The 26,824-nt window shown below is 36.5% G+C and overlaps 1 protein-coding gene across 2 annotated transcripts in view; it reads right to left on the bottom strand.

Annotated features, from left to right (window-relative positions):
* Nucleotides 1-26,222, bottom strand: part of plpp4 (phospholipid phosphatase 4) — a 68,576-nt gene extending 42,354 nt beyond the window's left edge. The window contains exons 1-5 of one of the 2 annotated variants that reach the window (XM_015346513.2): nucleotides 25,440-26,222; nucleotides 7,070-7,178; nucleotides 3,329-3,419; nucleotides 1,963-2,026; nucleotides 1,099-1,223 (exon numbers count right to left, since the gene is read on the bottom strand). In XM_015346513.2, coding sequence (XP_015201999.1) covers nucleotides 1,099-1,223; nucleotides 1,963-2,026; nucleotides 3,329-3,419; nucleotides 7,070-7,178; nucleotides 25,440-25,528 — 478 coding nt within the window. In that variant the 5' untranslated portion in view covers nucleotides 25,529-26,222. The remainder of the gene's footprint in view (nucleotides 1-1,098; nucleotides 1,224-1,962; nucleotides 2,027-3,328; nucleotides 3,420-7,069; nucleotides 7,179-25,439) is intronic. The other variant, XM_006630426.3, reaches the window with a different exon arrangement.
* Between the last annotated feature and the right edge of the window lie 602 nt (nucleotides 26,223-26,824).

Raw genomic sequence — 26,824 nt, 5'->3', positions numbered from 1 at the left:
TAAATGCTGTTCTCATTGCTTCTTTGTCTCATACAGTGGACTGCACTGTATTCAGTTTGGAGAATATTCACAAGGATTTGGACTCACACAGATCATGAGGTGTGGACTCCCTACTGGCCCTACTAAGATCACTTCCAGCAGCAACCTTGAGTTTTTCCCAGGAGGTCTCTCATCCAGGTAATGACCAGGCTCACACCCACTCAGCTTCAGTGGGTTTCCAGTTGTGAGGTGCAGGGTGATATGGCTGCTGGCTGCACCACATACGTTTAACTTCAGTATTTCATTCAGATTCTAATTAATTTGTTGAAATCATGAAACCTATAGTTACAGAGTATTGAAAATTAATTTGGAGTAACTCAGTGCCAAAAAAATGAGAATGGGTGATGTGCATGTACTACAATAGGTAAAGATCAGAAACAGAGCACTGGGAGTTAAATTGTGTCACTGGTAAAAATTGCCAAATGTGAGAAAGATGTGCAAAAGGATGCTCTGGAGGTGAGATATATATGTGTGGGAAATCATAAATGGGCAAGATTAATGTTCTACCACCTTCTGAACATCTGTTTAAAAAAGTCCATTATATACTGTATAGTGGTAAATCATAAAATATATTGTTAGATTAGATTTTTGTATATCAGAGCATATACAGTACTGTAGCTTTACTTACACACTGTGTTTGACTCTGTGATTGCAGATTTTTCTCTAAACCTTGCCCCATATCAGGGCAATAGATGAGAATTCTATTTCTAGATTAGTTTTATAACTTCTATGATTCAACACCAGGAGGTGCATATTTCCAAAAGTATATTATTTTATTCTGCTGACATTTGTATTGAAAAGTGTGTGGAATCAAAATGTGAAACTGCTGTGAGGTGGGACTCATACGTGCTTCCCTGTGTGCAGCAAACTTCACAGACCAGTCCTAAAAGTAGGCTGGTGTAGACTATGACAGCACTATGCACTTTAATTTCCTGCAGTTTTTGTGATGTTCTAAGTACAGTATGTGTCTCTGGCTGCTCTCTATAGTGGAATTTCCCTATGTGTTTTAATTTTATTAAAGCATTGCTTTGGTGCTGAGGTATGCTGGGAAGGACTTACAGGAGGAGTGGCTGCTGGGAAAGCTCTTGCGTCCCTCCGATACCATATCTGGCTCCCCAGTGCACAGCATCTTGGCGTTGACCTGTCCGTCTGGGAAGCAGCGGTGAAAATAGTCTGGACGAGGTCTAAATGGGAGCAACAGAGAAATTCATAGTTGAAGCTCAGCAATGGGATCCATGTAAATTTCTAGCTCAGATTAAACATTTTTTGTGCTGATCTGTCCACAAGTGGACACATTTCTACATCCCTGGTTCATTGTCTGTAATTATTTATAATTTCTATCAAGACAATGGTCATACGTATGACATGACATATGCATGTACATGACTGAAGTCACATTCCAGCATTCTGCTGGCAGATTTTTAAATTTAAAAGGTATTGACTCTTTTTGCCATTGTGCTTCAACACTGCAGGGAAAGTTGAGATTGTTCTGAGCAGTTTTTAGTGTGAATATTATATATTTAAAAGTTGCAGAATCAACACTTTTGTTTTAAATGCAAAGCTATTGGTGCGTTTGTTTTTGCATGATAGAATTCCTTATTTTAAAGATATTTAAATGTATAAACAAAGACTTTACAATAGCAGCTTTAAACATCCTGCTTTGCACATTCTTTTTTTGCATATTATTGGCATATTATTCATTTTTTTCAATCTTGATCATTCCAGTTGAAATCATGAATCATAAATGTGTATCATTTTCAACAAAAATAACTGCTACTACTACTACTACTACTACTACTAATAGTAATACTAATAATAATGATAATAATAATAATAACATAACACATTTGAATGATCAGACTTCAGCAAGCCTATTTGTTGTCCATGTAATAAAATGTTCTAATGAGAATCTGAACAGCTTACCTTCCCACTATCAATTTAATTGTGTTTGTAAAGACGCCATTCAGGGCAAGAGCCAGGGAAACAGCTGGAAGAAAAGCAACCAGGATTTTTATGAGTTAGATAGGAGAAGTAAAGAGTCCCAGAACATTAGTGAAGAACAGGTTCCATTTTTCAGCAACATTAAACCAGTGCTTCATCATTCTTTAGAGAGCAGAGAGCACTACAAAATTTCCCTTTGGAATAAATGGTGTCAAAAGGATTCTAGTACTTAAGTGTTCAAATTTAAAGCACTCAGTATATTGTACTTATTTTTGACTTATTGCTCTCAATAAATATATAGAATAGAATTAATATTTATTCAATTAATTAATCCATAATTGGACCTCAATCTCAATGTAATCCTTGCATTTAGATGAAAATTCCATTTTAAAATGTTGTAATAGTAGATAATGCTTAGGCATGTTGTTCTGACATACAGTACAGTAAAGTATATCACAGTTAAGTATATAAAACTTAATGCATATCCCTCTAGCCACCTTACATAAAAGAAACCACTGATTAAATCAGACATATGGGCTCCACAAAACAAATTAAAGAATGCACACAAGTATTTTTGTATGGACTGTATACAGTATGGAGCTCACACAAAAGAGTTGCATTTTCCTATATGTTTTATGCCTTATTTTAAATTTTTATTTTTTTTGTGGAAAATGTTCACACTTACAATTAACCAACTTTAACCAACAATTATTTTGAAATAACATAAAAAATATCAGAAAGCAGCTAATGTGTGTTGAAAACAAGCCAGTGAGATTCTTCATTAATAAACAATTTGTCATTATTGGGTGTTGGAAGTCTGTTAAGAATTGTCTGCCTTGAAACTGTGAAGAATTACAGTATTTCAAAGGCTTGACTGCTGCGCAGAACAGTAGTGAGTAGCTTCTGGTTAGACACAAAGACTGGACTGAGACATGTCTCATTTAATCAGCTTGTTGTCATCCCATTGACCAATTCAAATTACTTTTGAATGGAAACAGAAATATTTGAAGCATTTACCTTGAATTTCAAAGAGTGAGCATCCTTGATTCTTTTACTTTCTTCTAAATGGATTTTGTTACTTTTTTTTACAGTGGCTTATTTTGTACACTCCTTTCGTGGTATGTGTTAAATGCAAAGAATTTTCAAGCCAATTAGGATAAATGAACCATGTTTTCCTCCATAAAGTGTACTTAAAGGTTCATTATTTTCTGTTTTCTTCAAAGGCAATAACTTTGTGTACCTGAAATAATATCCACTGAAGCATGGTGTTGGTATTTTAGAAATGACAGAAAACAAAATACTTTAAAAACAACAAAATAGATATAATTTAGCGATTCATATACTGTACCTAGGCAAGCTTCTTTGATTTCTGTTTTATCTGTCCGACGGATGATTTTCACCACAAAAATTACTGCCAGGGGAGTAAGAAAGGAAATTGCCTATGTACATAATAGAGACACGTTAGAACTGGGAAAAATTCAGATAACACAACAAGAAAGTGTTTAATTGACAATCAATCACATCCTGTCCCTGGGCAGATCAGCAATGTTGAACAATAATTACAAAAATGTCTCTCTGCCACTGCCAGCCTGGCATCTATAGAATAATGTTGTTTAGACGGTAGGTCACAATATTTTAGACTTAAACAAGACTTTCAGAAGTTGCTGCAACAATTATTATTTTGCTCCCTGGACAAGCCCTCTATTGAACAGAACCTCACGTTCACTGGCTGATTTCTCTGGTTTATTGACTGATCAGTGACCTGTGTGCATTGATTGCTTTGAGTCTTGAGTTGTTTACTGAACTTTAGCCATGACACTTTGCTTTTGCCAACTCTCACATGTTGTTAAATTTCAGATTATTTGTGGGTTTTTAACAGAATTTCTGGATTTCAAATGTAAGTGTACAATATGTTCTACATATTGCATGTACCTTCAAAGCATGTCACAAGCAACTATAAACATGTTCATTTGCAACCTGCACTTCCACTATTTTCATTGCTGATTTAGACCCAGTTTATGTCAAACCATGCATTGCAGGAGAATGCAGCTCATTATTTAACAAAAAGAAATTAGTTAAATTACACTTCTGAAGTGCTAATCACTAATCCCCACCCATCTCTCTGGCAGTGCTGGGGCAATTGTGTGCTATTGCTTGGAGAATCCCAGTCAAAGACAAGACCTGTATTCGACCTTGCAACATCTGGAACAGAGTTACTGTCCATTTTAAGGACACTCATTGGTCTTTTAAAAATGTGTTCCTGTCCATTCCCTGTAAGTAAAGACATTGTGATTTAGAGATGTGTCCTTCTGAGAGCATCAATTTCATACACCAAGATCAAGATTTATTTTACAATAACATATAATTAAAAAGCAATGAGATGTCACTGAATTGTCACCGGACCACTGTTTAGCAAAACATATCCATTGCCATATTGATACAGAATGTTTTCAATTCATTCTTTAACAAATTTATCTAAAATATCGGTGATGATTAATGCACACCACATACTTCTTTGTTCTGTAAAGAAAACAGCTGAATGTCTCATTCAGCAGTAGGTGAAAATAAATGCGTAACCATGTACACATAGTTAGCAAACTGCAGAACTGAAAGACAAGGATAACTGATAGAAATCATTTATAAACTCTCTGTGGTGTCATGTAAAACTCAACTCCAGCCTTGTTTACTCATTAACAGAACTCTACTGTTTTTATTGGGGAAACATAATTGGCCAAAGATAATTCTAAAGGAGCTTCTTGTGGCAAAAAAATTTGACAGCAAAAATGCAGAACACTAATGATGGGTGAGCTTAGTTATTGTGCTGTAGCTTATTATATCTGCTTTTTTGTTTTTATTAGTGCCTAAAACACTTATATGGACCCTGACAAGAATGAGGCATCCATTGTGTTTTATAAAACAATTGTGTTTTATAAGCTGCTGTTGCACTGCAATTTCCCTCACGGGATCAATAAAGTATCTATCTAAAGCAGTTTAAAGGACCTACAGATTATGAACTATAAGCACATTTTGTACTGAATTGGCTAGTCCAACTCGCAGTCCTTATTTCTAGTGTACCATTGTGCGTGTGGAGATACAAGTCCACAGCCATTAGTTATTATCTGATACGAATAATGGAGCTTCTATGGAAAAGGTTCCATGGTCAACATTTCAACATTCACATTGTTCTCAGAGGAATTGTTTGCTAAAGGAAAGGCTTGGTTTTTCTGGAGAGCTGAAATAGTCCAGAATTCATATAGATAGAAAAACATAATCTATACACACTCCACACGGTACACACCTTTGCAAAAGATATAGACATTCAGCATTATCTGTTCTTTACATTCAGTGCTTTTCCTTCTTTATACATAAACACAATTTTGTGGTGACTTTCAACAGGCATTTTACTGATTTGGTTTTCAGATAACACTAAATCCATAAATCCTGATAGATCCATGTTTTGTAGCCCAAAAGTAGTCTTTTTGTTGTATGGATGTGTACTGTAGGAAGGAAACAAAGATAAGGAATCATTGAAACTTGATTTGATTGGTAAATGTGATGGATTACTACTGTAGGGAAAAGTAGGGAAAAGTAGGTTAAAGTAGAAGTACTTCAATAAACAGGTTTTTGAAGATTGTAATCAGTGGTAATTGAAGATTGTTAAATTGCAAGCTTGGTTTCTTCTCTCCTCAACTAAACTCTATTAATAACAGTCAAAGTTGTTATAATAATAGAAAACACTGGTAGAGGATATGAATAAACATTTGATGCTCATAACATACAGTACATACAATTGCAACCCTTTATTGTAAACAAGATGTTTTTGGCTTTTGTACAACAGTGTACAAAAACAATGACTTCTACATATCATACAGATTTTGGGAAAAATAATTAACACAAAACTTTCCAAGTGAAATTGGATGCTGTGTTTGGAATTTTCTTTCATTGACAGAAAATGGGCAGGACTGGAGAACCTGAGAGTCACATGTTGAGGGTTGTCATTATTAGCTGTACCACTTCTCCAGCTAACACAGAAGTTAGAAAATTTTACCTACAGTACTAACTATCAAATGGGTAGATGGTGCTAATGGCAACGTTTGTATTCATTCTTGTTTTTGTGTTCTGGAACCCTAGTGAGAGAATTGTAGCATGAAAGGGGAGAAATCAGCTCCATTTTTACCTAGGAAAAAATACTACTGACAAATACCGTACCAATCCCTTATCAGAAAGTGACTCATTCCTCATGTGGATCAGAGCAACCTGGGGAGAATATGGGAATCAGTCTCCACACCTGAATCACAGCTGAAGAAGGCTCCACAACCAAAACATTGTGTCACTTTACTTTTCCTTTCAGCATGAAATAAACCTTTACCTGTTGCTTTTCAGACTATATGGGACGTTTAGAGCACAAGGGAGGGCTTCATCCTGCACAGGATACCAGTCCATCTCACACATACATAGCAACAAATGAAGATACTGATAACATTGCCAGCATGTCTTTGTGAAATTGGAGCACTTGGAGAAAATCTACACAAACCTTGAAAAAAACATTGCAAACTGAACACAGAAGACACTTCAGGTTGGGACCTACGACATAAGAACTGTGAGGCAGCAGTGCAAATTGCCATAGCACCATTTTGCCCTACTAATGAAATTACTTTATGTGCTGTATATTAGTTTCCTCCTGAAATTACACTGTTGGAAAGAGCAAGGTTTTACAATATACTTCAGTGCTGGAAATGAATTCTACACTGTGGATTTGTCTTATTAGAGAGGTTTTCAGTGGATTTAATGTTACCTTCACACTATAAAGGGATTCATTCAGAGAAGAACTCATATAATGTGAATAAACACATACACATGAGATGCAGTCTCCAAAGTCCTTGTAGGTAATAAATTGCTGAAGAGTGTTTTTGTTTCTTACAGTACATATACCGTACAGAGGCTTAAAAGTAATTCAGTAGGAGAAATTCAGGCTTAAAAATTACCATAAAAAAAACTTAAATTATTTTCATCCTTATTAGCTGTATCAGTAGCAGTACTATTCTACTGGTTTTGATGATAGTACCAATGATTATGGATTTATACTTACGAACATCACTCTCTTTGGTATGTGGTCAGACTCCACAAGGGGGTTCTTGTACAGCCAGAGCTCTTCAGGTTGGATAACTCTCTCGAAAGGCTCCAGGAATTCGGTGAACCTGAACAAAAATGCAAAATTATCACATGAAATTATCACATAGTAGGTTATCTGAAAGAATAAAAAAAAATATCCTCTTTAAACAATGAAAGATTACAAAGAGGAATATTTTACTAAATTTGTAAGACCACCTTCAACAAAATTCCCTTCCTCTCTAATTAATCACTAGCATAGTTTTCCTGACAAAAGATATTACCATGAAAGAGGTAAAACATGTTCAGTTTTCCCCAGGAAATTACTTTACACTTTATACTGTGTATATCTGAATGGATTAGATAGACTAGTCAATATAATTTACAAGAGGAAACATTTATCTTTTCAGATAGACCAGTTATTTGCCAAGGTATGAAAGACAATGCAAATACTCTTCATAACTATACATTTCCTGGGATTGTTTCCATTAGGTGTCTTTATATTTATATGGAGGAGATAATTGTGCTGAAGGTGGATGAGCAATTAGTGAGAACCAGAGCATGAAACAATAAAACATTTGCTATATTATGAATAAAAGGCAGGCGGCACAGTGGCACAGTGATTTTCATTGCTGCCTTGCTGCGCTGGGGTCTTGGGTTCAATTCTCGACTTGGATGCAGTCTGCTTGGAGTTTGTACTGTATGCTCACCCCACATTCATGTGTAGACATAGAGGTAGGTTAGTTGGCTTATGTGGCCCTGGTGTGAGTGTGCCTTGCGATGAACTGGCCTCCTGTCCAGGTTGTGTCCCACCTTGCACTTAAATTGGATGAAGCAGTTACAGGCAGGGATAGGTCTGTGTGGAATGTTCTGACTAGATGAATAAACAACATGAGTAATTCCATAATGCGCTTTCAGATTGATCAATAAATCAGCCAGTCAGTCATCCCCGGTGGCATTGCCGTCTATCTAACCGAAGGGTAGAAGAGATCCTGAGTGTCTGACAGTTCAGGAAAGGCTGTGCTGATTGTTTCAATATATATTTAAACACTCTTCAGCTCACATTATAAAGACATGGTGCAACTTGTGATCAACCACCGAAAGTCCAGCAGATATAGTTTATTAAAATAGCTAATACAGTGAAAAGAAAACTAAGAAAGGAAATGTCTCTTTTTCTGTGTCAGTACTTCTGGATTTGTATAAGACTAACTTTAGACAGAGAGGGAGAGAGAATTTTTTAAGGATATTCTGAGCTGACAACGTAGCATTTAAGAAATACAAAAGCAAATACAGTAAATGTAGCTGAAAAACTGATATACATGTGGAAGTTGCAAAATACTGCAGAGAGCTCTGTGTATGAAAATTTGTCAGAGAGTGATCATAACATGGTTAAGGAATTATTTAAACATTTAGCAAAGCCATTCTTCAGCATTTCTTTATTTGAGGGTCCCTTTATCAGCTAGGATCCAGCAATTAGCATGCCACGGCTTCCTCAACACATCTAGCAGCAAAGCCTTGTTATAATAAATGAACCCTTGTTCCCATTGCTTGTATGGTTTAATTATAAATTTCCTGGCATGCCTTACAGAACACCTACTTTTATGGTACAATATGTTCAAACCTCTAACCCAACAGTGATGGAGGTGAAAGTCTTTAGGAGAATACAGCTATCAGTTTGTGAAAGAAAGGCAAGGACACTGTGCTGGGCAAGACTGAATGGCATGGGGCTCCATGACTCCTGCAAGATCTGTGAATTATTCTGAGAATTCAGTGTAACAAAAACAGTACCACACATCTGTTATCTTTCAAAATTAACAAACACTACCCCTTTCTACCAGTTGCTCTGCTGTGTCTCAAACTAAACTTCTAGAAATAAAGTAGCTTTCATCAGTAATCTGGAGACAATCAACTGCATGAATATATTTATAATACAGCTATTGGGGCATCCCTGCAATCATCGGCTGCTAATACTAAGTGTTGGATGTCAAAGAATTTTAAAACTTTCAGCTCTCTTTATATAAACTCTCCTTAATGTTTTCACTAAAACATGAAATTAGAAACTGTTTTTTGATTGCCAGTGACGTTCTTAACAATGTGAGTTAATTAAGACTTTGTTGTGTTTTTTTATTCATAATGCTCACATTCATAAATGTGAGTTTTTCATTTAAATGTTATTTTTATCCCATGGTATTCAGGCATCTACCAAGGATTTTTCCAGGCATCTCTTGAGCTGCCTGCAAAAGAGTGAAGATGCACTGTTGGTCCTGATGCTGAGACAGGCCTGTTTTATGTCCTCCAGAAATGGTTTCTCTGGGGCATATGTCTTTGTGAACTTTCTCATTGCTGTGCCTGTTCTAGCTAGTTCAGAATTCAACAGCTACGAGGAAGACAAAATAAGCCCTGTGAAATCAGAATTTCTAAAAGCATTCAAACCATGACAGACAACACAGCAGACAGCCTCGTTGCCAAGAGTCTTGTAAGGCTTGTGACTGTCCGCAGCCAAACTCACCTTTAAAGCTGTCTTGTCTGTGTCACCAATTTAAATTAGCACAGCATCAAATAGAGCAAAAGCTTGATTCTAAAAAAAACAGAATATACAGCACTCGTGTATTCAGCTGTATTTAAAACTAGCTTTGTAATACAGTACATTTAAGAGTATATATTTTATTACCCAACGTATCAAAACACAATTTGTTCTTAGTGACAAAAGGGGTATGGATCGGCTTTATAATAATAATAATAATAATAATAATAATAATAATAATAATAAAAAATCTTTATTTTATATAGTGCCTTTAAAGGTGGCTTCTCAAAGCACTTTAAAGGATGACAACAACAAAAAATAAAAAGAATACACAAGATAACACACAATTACAATATACAGAGGAGACATGGATGGTGGTACTAAGAAAAGCAGAGGGGTGAAGAATGGAACCAGTTAAGTAAAGGCTTTTCTAAAGAAGAGGGTTTTGAGTCTGGATTTGAATGAGTTTAGAGAAGGTGAGACTCTGATGTCCTTGGGGAGAGAGTTCCAGAGCTTGGGGGCATAACAGGAGAAGGCCCTGTCACCCATACAATGTAGACGGGCTTTGGGGACAGTAAGGAGAGCAGAATTAGAAGAGCTTTATTTTTTTACTTTTACTGTTTGACATTGCTTTGTACTATATTGTTTTATGGTGCAAAGTACTCCTACTGTATGTCAGTTATTCCCTCTCATTAAACTTACTTACCATCTGTCTCTCTCTTTTTCTGCATTTCTCTCTGTGTCTCCTAATTTCTGCACTGCTGCAAAAATATGTAGGGCATGCTTAACAGCTTGCTTCTATTTTTCTCAACATCTTACATACCCCTAATCCTAGTATTTAGAAAACCAGGACACAACCGAGTCTTCAGTGTTACTTTCCTGCTACTCTGTCTGACATGGCTAGGACTCATGCCACAGTTATAAGTACAACTTATACTTATAGTCCGTACAACTTACTACAGAATCTTCCAGGTGAGGGGCATGAGGCTATTAGATGCAGTGGCATTGTTTTCATCTTTTGTTTGCAAGTGTTGTTCATTGTGTTTTGCAACATGTAGCATCTCTCTCCCCCATCTCATCACACAAGTCCTCAAAAGCACATTTCCAGAAATTGAATAAAAATTGAAGAGTCTCTATCTTGATTCTTATGATGCTGGGAAATACTCTTCACTCAGCTTTTTACAATAAACTCATTGCTTTTTCAGATACTCTCTACACCTCGGCTGGTCTTTAAGACTTTCCTCTGATGCCAGTTTTACGCAGAGAGATAGAGTGAACAAAGAGCAGCTTCTCCCCAGGGAGGCCTTCCACAGATGAACACCAATAAATCAACTGCAAACACCGGCGCATTTGAAAACTGGCCTCAGTCGTGAACGTGGCTGAAAATACCAAATGAAATATAAGAGAGCTGATGGGAGAAAGCAGAATGACACTATGGAACTTAAAGCGTTGTGGGTGTCAAAAACAAGCTACCTAGCCATGTTTTAAAAGCCATTTCATGAAATGAGATCCTCAAATTGCTTAATTATTAGCAACCAAATGAGCTAGGTGGACTGAATGACATCCTCTTGATTTGTCTAGCTGTGAATAAAAGGTGACATGGATGTAAAAGCAGACATTCATCCTGTTGTTTCATTCAAAACAACATTGGTGCAAGTGGCAGGCACAGCTGTAAGAAGTGTGCATATAACAGAAGGGTATAGCAGAAATAATAGCACAATCTATAAGGTTTATGCAAACACCTCAAAATATACAATTTTCCATCTGATATCACCCTATAGCTGGAATGAGTTTGGTCACTAATGTTTTAAGCATTTTTTACAAAAAATAGGCACTCCAGTGAATTAAAATTTTCATGAAACACAACCTAACATTGCATTTCCAGAGTGGTTTAAAAAAGGGAGTTGGCATTGTTATTTTTTTTTATTTCTTCTATATGATTCAAGGAGAAATCATTCAGTTGAAACTGTTCTTATTGGGATAAAACATGCATTTTGGACAATCAAGTTTTTCCTGGTGTTTCCTGGTCTGAATTTTTATAATATTTTATATTGCTTACTGGTATGGCATGTACCTCATAAAAATAATATATTTTCATTCCCTAACTGAATGATTGTCTGGAAATGATAAAATGGTGTATGGTGCACCTGTCTTAGGTTACTCTTATTTTTTTCTACACATACTATACATGTCTGTGTCCAGGAAAATAAGTCAGAAGGAAAGAATTCATTATACTGTAAGCTGCATATTTTCTCATTTGGCAGCTGCATATTGTGAACTGAGATATGACAACATTAATGTTTGTGGTGATAAGATAAGAACTGTTACAGCTCAACAGCAAACCCATTATAAATCCTTCACAACAGCTAGAGGAGGGATGAAAGAACTGCGGATTGTCTGTGCAGTGTTTGTTTTTCAGAAGAAAGAAGCTTCGTCCGAGGTGTAGCATATAAAAAAGAATACTGTATAATGCGAAGTATACACAGAACATTGGTTGACTAGGTACTCACTTGCAAACTGCAATCTTCACTTCAAGAAAATTGATTACCATCATTACTGTAAACATTCAAGAATATTAATAAAATACTATCCTGACAATAAATGTATTAGCAAAAAGAATAATTATGTTCATCAGTTTTCTTAGAATACCTCAATATCCATTATTCTTGTAGTACAGAAAATTAATTCTAACTATAGATAAATGCATTAAAAGATATGTATTTGCATATTTAGTTCAGTGCAGACTTGCTACAATTTCCCTTTTCTGTGCCCAGGCAGTTCTTGCCGTTTTGCAGAAACTGGGTATTAAACAGGTTTTAGTCTCACATAACAATTAACAGCATTATTTTCTTCCTATTAGACATTCATATAAAATTAATGAGAAATGAACTGTGTGTCAAGAGAATATGAAAACATTTAACCTTGCACCTCCCCAGAGGTTTCCTCAATGTCCCTTCTGTGAAAGAGATCATCATCAGTGGGGCTGTGGGAGATACTTGGGAGTATGGGAGCACACCCATCTGCTGCTCTCTCAGAGCACAGAGCACCTGCTGATGAGAGCTACTGTAAGGCAGGGTTCTGTGCTGTGTTAACTCTGTTTCTCTCACAGCCTTCTAAATCCCCGCACACTCCCACACAAATACACTATCATGTGACTGAAGCTATCAAACCCTGTTCACCCGCTGATCTCCAGGACAGTAATTGGTGCAGGACCGTAATAAAGATTCTCTTGTAGTGTATCCTCCCTTCTTTCTGTCACTTTAGGAGGTGGATGAGCTAAAATAAATTAGAGAAAAGCATAAAATATATTATTCTTATTTTCATAGAATAGGTAAATATTATTTTTATTTATATGTTATTTTCATATAAATATTATTTTTATTTTCATAAGAAGTGTACGATGATACCAGACGTGATGGTTTTCACTTGTGATGGACAACTTTATTATAAATCTGGCAACATGATAGGTGGACACCATTGACTGATGGGGAGAAACAGTTTTTCAATTTCATGTCTAGTAACCTGGTAACAGACCTGTCACTATGGCTGGCAGCTCTGCCAGTCAGCTGTGTCAGCGATGTGCAGGCTCCAGTATCCTTCCACAAGCAGCACCCTGACAGCATGCTCATTGCTCACTCAAACAGAGGCCAGGCAACAGGCTGGGAAATACGCCTGTCACTGCAGGACTGGACACGCTGTCTGTATACAAGCCATTATAGTCACACTCTGTTTCAGCCACCTGTCAAGGAGATTACTTCAAATGCAAATTCTATTAAAAAGCCTGAGATTATTAATTTCTGAGGGGGGGGGGGGGGGCACCTTTCTTAATTCTTATATCAATTTTAACATGAAAGAAATGCAATACTAAAAAATATGACATAAAAAGGAATGCAGACTCCTGTGGTCAAACGTCTGGGTTTACCGAACAATTAGTTTGGATGAATTGAACAGTATAGCTAAACAATGTACAGAGAGCATTTCTAACATTCCTAACATTTCTAATAAACTACATAAATAAACAGTAGTATATCTTTTGCATCATCTGATTTTGTGACTTTTTTGAGTATTCAGAGCATTTTTTAGCAGGGGAACATGGACTGGACTGCAGTGCACAGGCATGGACTACTCACACTCATATACTTTATTTAATGTATGTTCTGTAGCAACCTCTAGTACTGTCACAAGGAGGTTATCTTTGTTTTTAATAGATCATTCAAGAAGGTCCATATGTCTTAAAGCATTTTTTAAAAGCAAATACTTTTGGCATCCCTTGTTTATATGACATTGAATCATAAGCAGTCAAAAATAAATGTATCCTTTTATTTAGGTCTCTATCTCACTACAGTCAACAAAACTTAGTATCTTGAATTTGTGGTATGCACTTCCCCTAACCAAAAACAAAATAGCACTTTCTTATTTTTTTAATTTAAAGTCACAAACTTCCAGTTCTGATGACAACCTTTTTTTTCCTCCAGACACATTAAAGGACACTCATTTAGTCATACTGTACCTCAAAAGGAGTCAGATCCAGACAATTCCAATTTCCACTAAAACAACATGGTAACAGAGGACATGATTATCTTGGCTTCACCTGTCCTTACTCGATATGGAATCTGTACAGGTTATTTCCAGAGTGTTGATTTGCTCCAGTGGTGTTTTAAGTCAAAAGGTGAAAATGGGGTTGGGTTCATAACTCTTTTAGCACTTTACTAGTTCTGTATGCTTTCCGATTTACTTGTACAGATGAGAAAAAGCAACTGATTGCTGATGGATTGACAAAGACTCCTTCAGGCATTTACGAGAATTCCTATTGCAAAACTGGTTTCTTTGTTCTGCTACAGTACAACCATGCAGAATTTGAACGGCGCTAAGTGTTTGACGTACAATATCCAGCCCACTGTATCTGGTACCGAGTGGGGGGCAGAGCCCAATCGGTCTTAATGAGATTAGACAGCTCTAACTTTCTTATCGTACAACACTCTTCCACCCTGCTTTTTGGCCCTTGTACTTCAAAAACAGCTGTTAAACCTTTACAAGGAAAGCAGTAGAGAACAACAAGGTTGATCTCAGTGTTCACGTGTAATATACACAAGCTGAATTCAATTATATCAATATGGTTTAATACATGTAGGTAAGGACAGAATATTCCTTTCAAATCCCTAGAGTACATGAGAGTTTTAAATTCCCAGAATAAAAGAAAGATAAAATCTTTTTTTTTAAGTTTTAGACTGCAAAAAAAAACAACTTAACAATTAAGCTGTGGAGTATCTAAAAAACAAAACCTGAAAGTATTGAAGCCTGAAAGTATTTTTGATGTTTTGTTTTTTTTCCTGGTCATAGTCTGATGTTGATACAGGCACTTGTTACAAGAACAAAAGAGATTACTACACGGGTGATGGGGAAATAGCTCAGAGGCATGAGGAGAAAGGATTAAAAAACATCTTTTGATATCTAAGAACTGCTTTTGTGCCTAGGAGATTTAGAAGAGCAAAAATACAGTAAGATTTTATAATCTCACAGAATGTAATCTGCAAAAGGTTTATCTCCTTTTTCACTGATTTTTTCATTGTATATATTGAATCTTATAAATGATTACGTAAAATGTGCCAGATAAACCTACTAAATAAACAGGTGAACTCAAAGTAAGAAAAAAAACAGTAACATTGAACTGAGTCAGCTTAGGTATCAGTCAATTAATTATCTGTTTTTCATCAATATTTCATTATTCACAGTGATAAATGCTAAGGTCCTGTTAAACATGATGAGAACAAATATCACACAACAATGTACAGATCTTAAGTCCATTTGTCTTTAATTTGCTTTGTGTTAAGAGAAGCCACATTAATAAAACAAGGAATGCGCATGGTGACTTTCAACTCCATAATCCATAGAGAGTAATGTACTATTGTTGTGAAAGTGGAAATGTGCTAGCACTGAGTTGGGAGCTGTCCAAGGTCAGCCAGGTGCTGATATCAGTGTAAGAAGAGCTAAACTCCCTTGGATAAGAGAGGAAAACCATTGGTTAACTGTCTAAAAACAGTCTTGTTGTATTCCAACATGTGTGTCTCATTGCAGCAAAATTCTCCCTCAGGTCAGGCATTTTATGAACTATTCAATAGTTCATTCTAAAAAAAAACAATGTAACAATGAAACATAGTTAAATAAGTAATATTTTATCCAAGACTGTACATCTCAAAAACAGTTCCTGGAGTACTGCAGTATATTTTGTGTTTTACCCATTCACATAAGTCAAGCATACAGTATATTTGATTAGTAGACAAATGCAAACTGGTAGGGTCTGCTGAATGTGTAACATAAACTGTGGCTTGACTTGTGCATTCGTAAAGAAAAATATTCTGAAAAATATTAAATATTTCCAATTACACAAATAATTAGGTAGAAGAAGCAACTGAGAGCTGAAGCTGGAATGAAAACCAGAATTAGCCATCCAGGGCAGAGATTTCACTTCCTTTCACTTCCTATGGATAAAAAGATATCACAAGGTCTTCCTCTCAATTACAATGAAGAGTAACAAATGCATATAAAGAAGAATTGCAACAAGAGCTCCCAATGCCAGAAGACTCAAGCTCAATAACCAAGGGTAGCTCCCTGAGATGTCAGCATACAGTATAATGTAGGCAGTGTGGTCAGATAAGACTGTCAGTTAAAAACTGTAGTTCACATGTGTTAGGACAAACTAAACACCTATCCTGTTATTTTAGTACTTGAATAGTGCCATTGCACAGAGCAGCTAAATTTCTGTGCTATTGTCCTTAGAACAAGCTGTACTGCATTTAAAGGAGAGGATTTTGAATAGTACTCTAACCTTGAGAAAAACTGAATAATCACTGTTAGTTCAAAACAAGACTTGGCTCTCCATTCAGAAGTGTTCAGCTGGGTGGTAGTTTTTATGGCTCATGGCCTTATTCTAGGGCTCAAAATAAGACTGTCTCTCATAAGGCTACAGTATATCAGCAGAGCAAGTCAAGTAACATTTCCAACTAATTTATGTCAGCACACATCTATTCTGCAAAGTGATTTCAAAAAGAAGCCAAATCAATGCCTTCATATCCTAAAAACTTCATTGCTCAGTGGGTTGACTTGGAGAAAACAAATACTCTTATGTGCTTTCTGCATCATGAAAGCAGATATCTAGAGTGACATCTAGAGAAAAAATACAATGACTGCACATACTAAAGAAATTCCAATTTACATACAGTATATACCAGCACAGTACTATATATAAAGCTGGATTAGGTCAGTTTATAAATAATTATAAATGTTCAAAACATGTATTGATAAATTACAAACTGAAGCTGGTTTACTGCAACAAATCTAGTTTTAGTTTCTACATTCCTCTAGCTGTACATCAGTTCAAATGTCTGTGCTCCTTATCTTAATATCCACTTGAGAATGTTGGCTACAGAATGGGCTTTACAGCTGTTCATGAGAAGCCTGAAAATCTTATACCATTCTGCTATAAGAATTATCATTGTGATCTTTATTCTTTTACTGGTTAGACATATCTTTATATTAGATGAACATTGCTCACTGGTACAGTATATTAATTTACATAGTTTTAAGTGGAAAACTGCTTCCTTATTACTGTTCTGTGTGCCACTTTGGGGTGAAATTGATTCTAAATTCATACTAATGACTAGAATAATGTGAGAAATGTCCACTTTTGTAACTTGCAGTGTTTCCATTTATACAGTACAGTATGTTTGAACTATTTCTGCTTGTCACAGCACGTGTTCTTGATTGTTTTTTTCTGCCGTTGTTCTGTTTTCTATGCTTCAATAGTGTAAGTGTCTTGGCTAGGTTATCATTGTAAATAAGAATGTGATCTCAATTGATTTATCTGTTGAAATAAATTGTATATATTTATTTGTCTAGACAAGTAACAATAGATATGCCTATAGATATGTATAGCTACCGATATGTATCGAGATAAATATATTGTATAGAATATATACAGTATACTGTATATATATTGTATTATTTCCTGTAATCAGTTGATTCTGACAGGTCAATTGAAATTAATTACACTGGTAAAGGCAGAGAAAGAATGGTAGTCTGTGCAGAGTAAAATTCCAATCTAAATTCACTCCAGTCCCCGACTCCAGATACCACTATGGAAGGTCAGGTAATTGTACCATAATAAGACTTTCACCACACAATCTCAGGTTGTTTTTCTTGCAGTACTGGGGGATGACAGGATCTCTCCTTCTTCATTGTTACTAGTCCCTGGCCTCCCAGTTCTCTGCTATTAGTTTAAACCAAACTGATATTAACGAGCCCCGGCTTTCATGTCTAACCCTTCTGCTCCAGGGCACACCTGCCTGACTGCCGAATGTATAAAAGATGCTTGTTCCCTTTCCTCACCCCTTCCCCAGCCTTTACAACTCCGCATTCAGGTATAGTACGATTCCACACCTCAGTCAGTGTCTTTTCTTTAATCTCTCAGGGCACCTTTAACACGACTCCCTGTCAGTGTTGATTCCCCCTCCAGTCCTTGGGGATATTTTCTCACAGAAAGAGGAATCTCCAGTGCCTCAGCAGCATCTCTGTGAGAGTTTCAACTTTAAAACCATCCATAAAACTCACCACACATTACAGATACCAGAAATGGATCTCATCTGTTTTCTCTTAGATGCATGTTTATCATTTTCAGAACAAGTCAATGTCTGTCTAAGTCGTGTGATTTACATGTCAATTATTTTGTAATATGACACATGAAATGACTCAATTCTAAGAACTTTCCATTACCCTTTCACCACATTTTAGTCACATTGGAAGATGTTGGTCTTTTTAATACCCTCTAACCTATTGTGAGATCAGAAAAAAAGTGAGATCATTTCCAGGTCTAACACTTGCATTATTTGCCTATAAAGATTGTACTGGAGTCTAATGCGGCAATGTCATTATCTTTCACTGGTAAGAAAGTGTGCATGCCTCAGCACTCAGATGTGTTTAAACTTAATGGCTTAAGAGAGCCTGTTTAAATAAAAACCAAAAGTATTACATCCTGAGCATTTAAAACAGACATCAAAAAGATAAAACTACTTACTGTATATCTTGGTGATCCAAAAATACAGAAGACTGGAGATGATAATGATGAAGTACTATAGAGAGTGGAGTGATAATGATGATGATGAAGATTAGTAGTAGTAATAGTAGTGTTACTTAAAATATAGTCTGTACAATAATACGTAACAGTGTAATGTAAAATGTACAAATAAATCATCCAAATACAGTAAAAATAAAAAATAAGCAAAAAATACGGAAAAAAAAGAAAATAATTCTGAGCATGTCACATGTTAGAAGTTAGAATGAGGATGACAGGATTTGTGTGTGTGTTTTGGCTCATGGTCTCTTGCAGGTATAAAGTCCACTACACCCATGCTCAGGAGCAGCCTAATTTCTGAGACCTCATTTTCCAGGAGGAACTGGCTCTCTGCATCAACCAGTTCAGTTACTGTACAGTATATCGTAAACCTTCCCCTGGCATCAAAGCATCAAATGAGATGGCCCTGACCTCATTTCTGACCATGGGTTTATGAGGCTGAGCCTGTGGTTCCTGAGCAATAACACAGCCCCCAGAGAACAGCTTCCCCTTAAATGGAGTTTCAAAGTCCAAACGCTGGCACTCTTTAAAGCCATAAAAGAAAATGAATTACTGGGAAGTTCAAATGTATGAGACAAGAATAAAAAAACAAACACCGCAGAAAAAAACACAAAGCAATAACTGCCTTTACTTGTACTCTCAACCTTTAAAAGAATAGTGGTTTTGGATATTTACTGTTGGGAACAACCAGCAAATAATGGATTTAGTGAACAAACACCAGCATGGCAGCACACCTGAGCAGGACTATGCCCAAGAGAGTGGCAAGGCTCCATAAAGGAGGTAATGGATGCAGTATGACATCAAGTACATGCTTGGAACTTTGCAACATCTGACTTAAGGGTTTATGTTCTGACCAGCTGAAAAAAGCAGAAAGAAGACAAAACAGTCTAAAATCAAGAAAAACTACTGAATGTCAGAGATGTGGGAAGGAGTATGATGCACATTTGCAATCATTTTGGTTGTTTGGTAGGCTAATGCTTGTCCAACGAACAGATGTTTTCCCTTTTCTTGAATTTAAAAAGACGTGATCAGTCTGCCACACCTACTGTAGTTTCAGCAGTACATTGTGCATCCTGTAAAGCACACAAGTTCTGTCAGCAGTCAAATCCAGTTCATATCCTGTATGTACTGTACCTGAAGAGAGAAAGCTACTCAACTATTTTATGTTTGCTTTTTTATTGTTTCTTTTATTTTTACTTTAGCTCGTTATCATAGTTCATCACTTTTGTTTAATTGTAAGGATGAACAATCTTTTGGTAACATTACAATTACTTTCATTTCTTAATTTATAGTTGTTCCTCTCAGTATTAAGCATAGTTGGGTTTCTAAAGCTATACTTACATCTTAATTTATCTAAAAGGATGAACAAATATTCCATAACTCTGACCATTATATTCCATTGCAATGCAAGATCGATGTTATGAAACAGGTCCATTGTGTGTAAATTGAGGTGCTTTGTAATAGTAGACACTAAGCCAAATACTCAGAATCCTATTGAATTATAGTACATACCTTTTATAATTGTGGTTCATGCACACAATTCAGAAGTATTGAGCTTTATATAGTTACTTATGAAAAAAAGAGCTTTAATCAGCAAATTTAACAGTATAATAATTTCTCATTCTGATTAAGAAATCTGTATTCTAATTTCTTACCCTGCTAAAATAGGTTCTACAGCTTCATCCTGTTAGGATTATCTTTTTTTCCTAAGAATTGAAATGCTTCATGTCACACAAATATTCAATATTTATACATAATAAATATTTTTATATGTATGAGTCAATTTAGATTATTTGTACACACATATGCATGTACTACATATACAGTATATGCATCTTCACTGCCAAAAGATGTTTTTCTCTACGTTTTCAAAAATTATGAGGTTAATGCAGTGTGGTGGAAAATGGTCTACTGCATATGGCCAGTCCAGCGCTTTGCACAATGAATTGCCTCAATTACTTGATGAATACCTTGGCTTGCAGTTTAGCTTTTATGCTACAGTATATAACTGTACTGCATTATAATTACTGAATGTCAATACTATATAAATGCCTCACTTTGTTCCTTAATATGACTAATATATTAATTAAAATGGGTATACAATATACAGTATGAAAGTCATTTAGCTGCAGTACCCCTATCTCCAGGCTCAACATGGACAGTGTTAACAATACCCTTATTTCAAAGAGAGAGTCCACAAGGCACACTCACCTCAGGTAGCTGATTGTAATCATACACAAACATCTAATACATTCCCTTGCAATCTGGTTTCTTTTTCATAATGTTTGCAGTATTTCCGATTTTTTCTGGAGGATGACAGTAGAATTTTTAGTTTACACAAGTCTTCCAGTTTACACAAGTCAGTTTACAAAAGTGCAGACGTATCAGTATTAATAAAAAGCTACTCTGACACACACAAAAACAACAGCATGTTTATTTTCCCAATAGCTTTATGATGTTTTGTCTCCTTAAAGAAATTCACAGACCTAGTGCACTTATTCCTCCCCAAAGAAATGCATGAGGAATCAAAGCCCTTAGCAGTTTATGATCAGTCTCCTAGGATGCCATTCTATTCCAGCTTGAGACAAAATACCCCCGATGACAAGAATCTAAGCTGCAAGCACATCCATCACACAGTTCATAGATTTTAATTTTTCTCCCCTTAAAACATTGCCCTGGTTTAAGAGCCGTTTATTGGCTGCCGCTGGGCATGCTTGTTCCTACAGCACTGCTCCTGGAGGCTGAATCCCCCTGGCTTTGGTAATAGAGCTCAAGAAATGTATTCTGCTCCACAACAGCAATGCAAATGTCAGTCTGCAGCTGATGAGGCAAGTGACCAGCCCATTCCCTCACTTTTAAGGAGCGCACCCCCAGAGACAGTGCTCAAGTCATCATCAGGACCACATGTCAGTTTGTGTTCACTTCACTGGAGTGCCAAGGGGAAAAAGCACAGCCACCCAGTCTTAGATAACAAGACACCTTTATGACTACATGTTCTTCTATAGGAATTAATAATCTGTCACATCAGTTACCTTGCTAGTCTGAAATGGGCAGCAGGACATGTACAGTAGCTGCTGTTAGAACTGAATGAAAGCTGACCAAGTCACACCTGCCTGGGAGCTCACTGCACAGGGAAGTAACATAGCATAAAACACAGACAACAAGAGGGAAATAGCTGATGTACTAAATGAACATTTCAATCAGGGGTCCTCTGAGGACGAAGTCAGCAACATGTCTCAGACAATGGAAGGACAAAGTATTAACACAGAAGAGGGAGAGGTGTTTCTGGTACGAGAAGCACTCAAGATTAATACATTTTGGGTCCAGTGGACTTCTTCAGAATCATCAGTAAATCATGAACTAGAGGACACAAGTGAAAACCACATGGAAGTGTAATTAAAACAGAGAACCAGAGGTACTCACAGTATGTACAGAAAGGGTTGTGGGCGTATGGAACACGTTTGCCAGCCATGTTGTTGAAGCTCATATTCTGGCTTCTTTTAAGAAATGGTTGAATGAGATCCTTGGATCAATTGAACATATGCTCCTACTAGATGTACCAAATGGTCTCTTTTTGATTGTAACCTTTCTTATGTTCTTTTAATTCAAAAATATTAATTGATCATGTCAAATGTTTTTAGACAATGCAATATCATATTGACTAAAGCATGATCAAAATCATAGGTAAAATAAAAAATATATGACAAACAGTACTATTACAGTAATTATTTGATTTTGAATATGAAGATGCAGATTTTTTTATTTTCATCACTGAAAGCAATGCAGGCTCATACAGTACATTCCTGGAATATTATGGGGGTCACCAATGCATGGCAAGCAGAGGACACCATAACAGGCTTTAGTCTCCCAAAGCTCAGCAGCCCCAACATGTTTTGCCACATGATGAATCACAGTACGCTGAAGACACCGAACAAGATCAAACAGAGCACATCTAGACTATAGGGCTCAACTCTTGCTACAAATAGCAGCCTTTACTGAAAACATGCTCTCTGCCTGAAAATTAAACTACTTTTCATACGTAACCATTGGCATCACTTGACATCTGAATGATCAACTAGACTAATATTTCTCATGATCCCTAAGAGTTTTTCAGCAGTAATAAGCAATTAGTTGCTCACTTTATTTAACACATCTCCAGTATCCTTTAAATGATTTTATCATAAGCATTTCATGGATCTGTTGGTGCCTGTACTAAATAATTTTGTTTAATGGGGTGCATCATTTTTAATGCAATAAAAGAATTAATTAATCTTGAAGAAAGCAAAACAACAGAAGGTTGTCAGGTAACACAGTAAAAACCGAGGGAATTTTATAAACTGAAAATAGGGGAGATGCTGTTCCACTGTTCCCACTAAATACTTTAGGAAATAATATGAACATAATGTATCTACCATTGTGCTGCTGCTTAATTGCTACAAAGATTCTGCACAAGAAAATCTATGCTCTGCAATTGTTTCATGGTTTCCATAGAAAAAGAAAAGACTGACTTTTACCCTCTTGCCAGATGAAGTGAAGAAAAAAACAGTTGTCATGGTGTTACACCGTGGATGTACAGTATATCTGTGTGTCTAAGCGTGTGGGTGTGCAGGTGTCTTTTGTATGTGTTTTGCGAGAAGAAACAAGATTATTTATTTCCATTGTCCTAATCTACAGTATGTTTATAGTAAATGGCTCTGTATTGATTAGAGATTAATAACACCACTAAAAAGCAATGATGCTACTAAGTGTGAGCAATATATTTCCAGAAAGAAGGATCAAATCAGGGTTGATTAAATGGATCGCGATGGAGCAGCTTTTGTCATTAATCAGCCATTAATGTGGGACACTCATTGACAGAAATGGTGTACAGTGGGATTTCCTCTGCATTTTTTATATTATCCTGTATGGTCAATATTTAAAGATGAAACTTTTAGATCAAAATGTATGTTCGTTTATAAATCAGTTCAAGGATGGTAGGAGAGAACTTGAAGACAGAAACTATAAATCCAATTTACTGAACCATTGATTCCACAATGAAATCAATATCTGTATTTGTCTATAGAAATGTATTTGTCTGTACTGAAAATGCTTCATATGGATGGATGAATGACCTTACAGAGCTACAGTAACATTGCCTAAGGTGTACAGTACCTCCTGCCTGATGGATATACAGTACAGAGCTTGAATGTATGAACCCTTCATTCATATGTGCTATCTAGATGGACACAGAGCCAGTGGCATCAACATATCCTAATGATTTGTGGCGAAACAAATCTTAAGTCTCTTCACCAACTTGTTAAACAAACGGCTATTCCACTTTCAGTATCGAAACTCTCCAGCCTCATCATTTTTTATTCTGGGTCGCGCTATAAATCTGCACAGAAAAAAAAAAACATTAATCAAATTAAAAACAGGACATACAGTAAAATGTCCTGCAGGGTAGGAACAACATCTTCCATCTGCTTGTCGGGTTGATAACTGTTTACCTCTGTTAAAAGACATCGACAGGCAAAGAGCATGTCACCCAAGTAGTACTAGTCAAAAGTGATAAAAGCCGAAACAGCAGATGTTTAAAACCACAAGTAGAAAAGCTTTTACGTGTCGGTGTTTCAGAATGGAATTACTGTATGTAGCCCTGATCTGCATTTCAACGAGAATGTAAGCGATATGGGCAAAGCTAAAGTGTAAGGGGCTACAGTACATTTGGATGACACCACGCCGGCTTCTTTCTTTTCGGCTTGCACGTTGAATTATCGAAAATCTCTGTGCAGGAGCTAGCAAAGGAGTTTGTAACGCCGAGACAACACAGATATCGAAAACCCAGGTCCACAAGATTTGATTACACCCTTCATTTGCACATCGAAATGTCCAAACCCGTCATCAAGAGAAGATGAAAAAGCGTTATGTTTACGCGAGGAAAACTGAACAGCCACATAATGTGCCAGATGTTAAATTTCTGCCTCTTGCACACTAGAAGTGCACAAGCTAAAAGACAGCACTCAAGAGCTGTCACTTCAGAACCAAGCACAGCTACTGTATAGGCTGCGTATTTTACTTCATTTTAGAGCAGTGATTATTAGCAAGTCGAAGGGAAAATTGCAATCATTCTGTCACTGTCATTCAATGCACTGTACAACGACACCTGGATTTAAAAAGTGCAAAATCTTCTTAATGAAATCATAAAAGTCACAAGAAAAAACAGCGTCTTGGCAAACTTAATCGGAGTACAGAAAGTAAAGCACGAGGTTTAAGAGGCAATAGAGATTATACGCGTCCTATAAATCGACAGTGTTATTGCGGCATGCATATCTTATCATTATCATCTTCACCTCATCTTTACAAGTGTAAATAGAAACATAAGTTTCACTTACTGGATAGTAATAACGATAAAGAAGGTAAAGATGAAAGCTGAGCCCTCCTGATAGAAATAACCGTTTCAAGGCACCTTAATTTAATTAATACTTTCAGAAGAACAATAAAATCTAAAAAGCGTAGTTTTACTAATATTACTATTAAAATATTTACCAATGTAGCACTTAAAATAGTTTATTAGCTTTGACTGAGGTTACTATTTTTTTATTAATAAATACTTTGTTTTGTGTGTGGATACTCAATAATAATAAATCGTGGAACAATACTATACTACAGTGGAATCCCACTAGCAGGTGTTTATACAGTATGAAATGCTCCAGTACTTACACAAAAACTCCGAAGAGCAAAACTCTTATCCCAATCTCTAAAGCAAGGTCGCGCATGCTTTTCCTTCTGTCAGTGGGGGACAACTTCATTGTACTGTACTGTAGGTGTAGATCCACATGAAACAATCCAGTGAGGGGAAATCCGAGCTAGCCTGTTTCACGGGCTTTCAGACAGCTGACACTCAACATCCAAAGACAGCCGCAGAACTGCCATAGAGGTTCCGGTAGCAGCACAGCAAGCACCTGAAGCGCAGAGCGGCGCTTCGAGGACCGAGCGAAAGAGGAGATCGTCTCGCACTGGCTCGACGGCGTCCCGAGCCAATGGTGTGCAATCGATCAGGTTGCACAGCGGTTGCACAGCAAGTCTGGAGACCAGGTGATGCTGCGATCCACTGAGCGTACTTACGTTGTGCTAGAACCATCGCCGCTCAAACCGCCTGGCTCATTTTCATCTCCTTTTCAGTGTTCAATGCCAAGAGAACTGTAGTGGTCTCTTACAGTGGTTACACTGATCGAAAGATAGTAGAATGCATTTTTCAGGGTGTACAACTTTTTTAATATTACTGTATATTTTATGGTGTTGTTTCTTAAGTGGTTACGCCGGGGGCAACTGGAGAATACTGATCAAATAATGCCGTTATTTGTAATGAACTGACCAAAGAAACTGCGAGTATTATTATTATTTGATTTTTTTTTTTTGGTGTTGCTGATTTGGAAGAAACAATGTACAGTATGCATACATGAAATATAGTGTTCATATAGCAAAGCTAATGTATTGTTTTCTGGAGGATAAGCTGTTTTTCAAATGTGATATGTATAATTTACTACTAAAATTGGAAAAACTACCTTAGTTTTTTGTCCTTAGAGATTGAAAACCAAGCATTTATTCCCCGGTTGCTTGTGAAATCCGTTGACAATTTTCAGTGTTTTGCGCATGTTATAATACTACAGTGCGTGTTGACCGCATGCAATAGCACAATTTAACTAAACGAACGTACAGTAACAAATAGATAATCCGGAATCTGTTGAATCATTAAGTAAAACGAGTCACTGACAAATAGTTGCACAGGCTGCTTTTCACAGAGAAGGCAGTTCAAATTAATAGTAAGGCATTAATTTTCAACATGTTTCATTATTTGGTTGGTGTAGTGACTAAACCATGGTGTCTTTAATGTTTGTGCTTTCCAAAAACGTCTCTTGTTACAGTATATTACAGTGCCATGTGTGACTATTGGTCTGTTTGCATGTTTGCAAGCAGCAGATGTTTCTGTAAGATAACAATTCTCATTATTAAAGTTAATCAGTGCAATTAGAGCAGAGGATTTCCTGCTAATTGGCTACGCAGAGTCTCAGTACATAACACTCATGATAATAAAACAGTGCCTT

This window comes from Lepisosteus oculatus, chromosome 4 (genome assembly GCF_040954835.1).
Source record: "Lepisosteus oculatus isolate fLepOcu1 chromosome 4, fLepOcu1.hap2, whole genome shotgun sequence".
Lineage (NCBI taxonomy): Eukaryota > Metazoa > Chordata > Actinopteri > Semionotiformes > Lepisosteidae > Lepisosteus > Lepisosteus oculatus.
The sequence above is the reverse complement of the archived record's forward strand: the minus strand, read 5'-3'. Positions and strand labels throughout refer to the sequence as shown.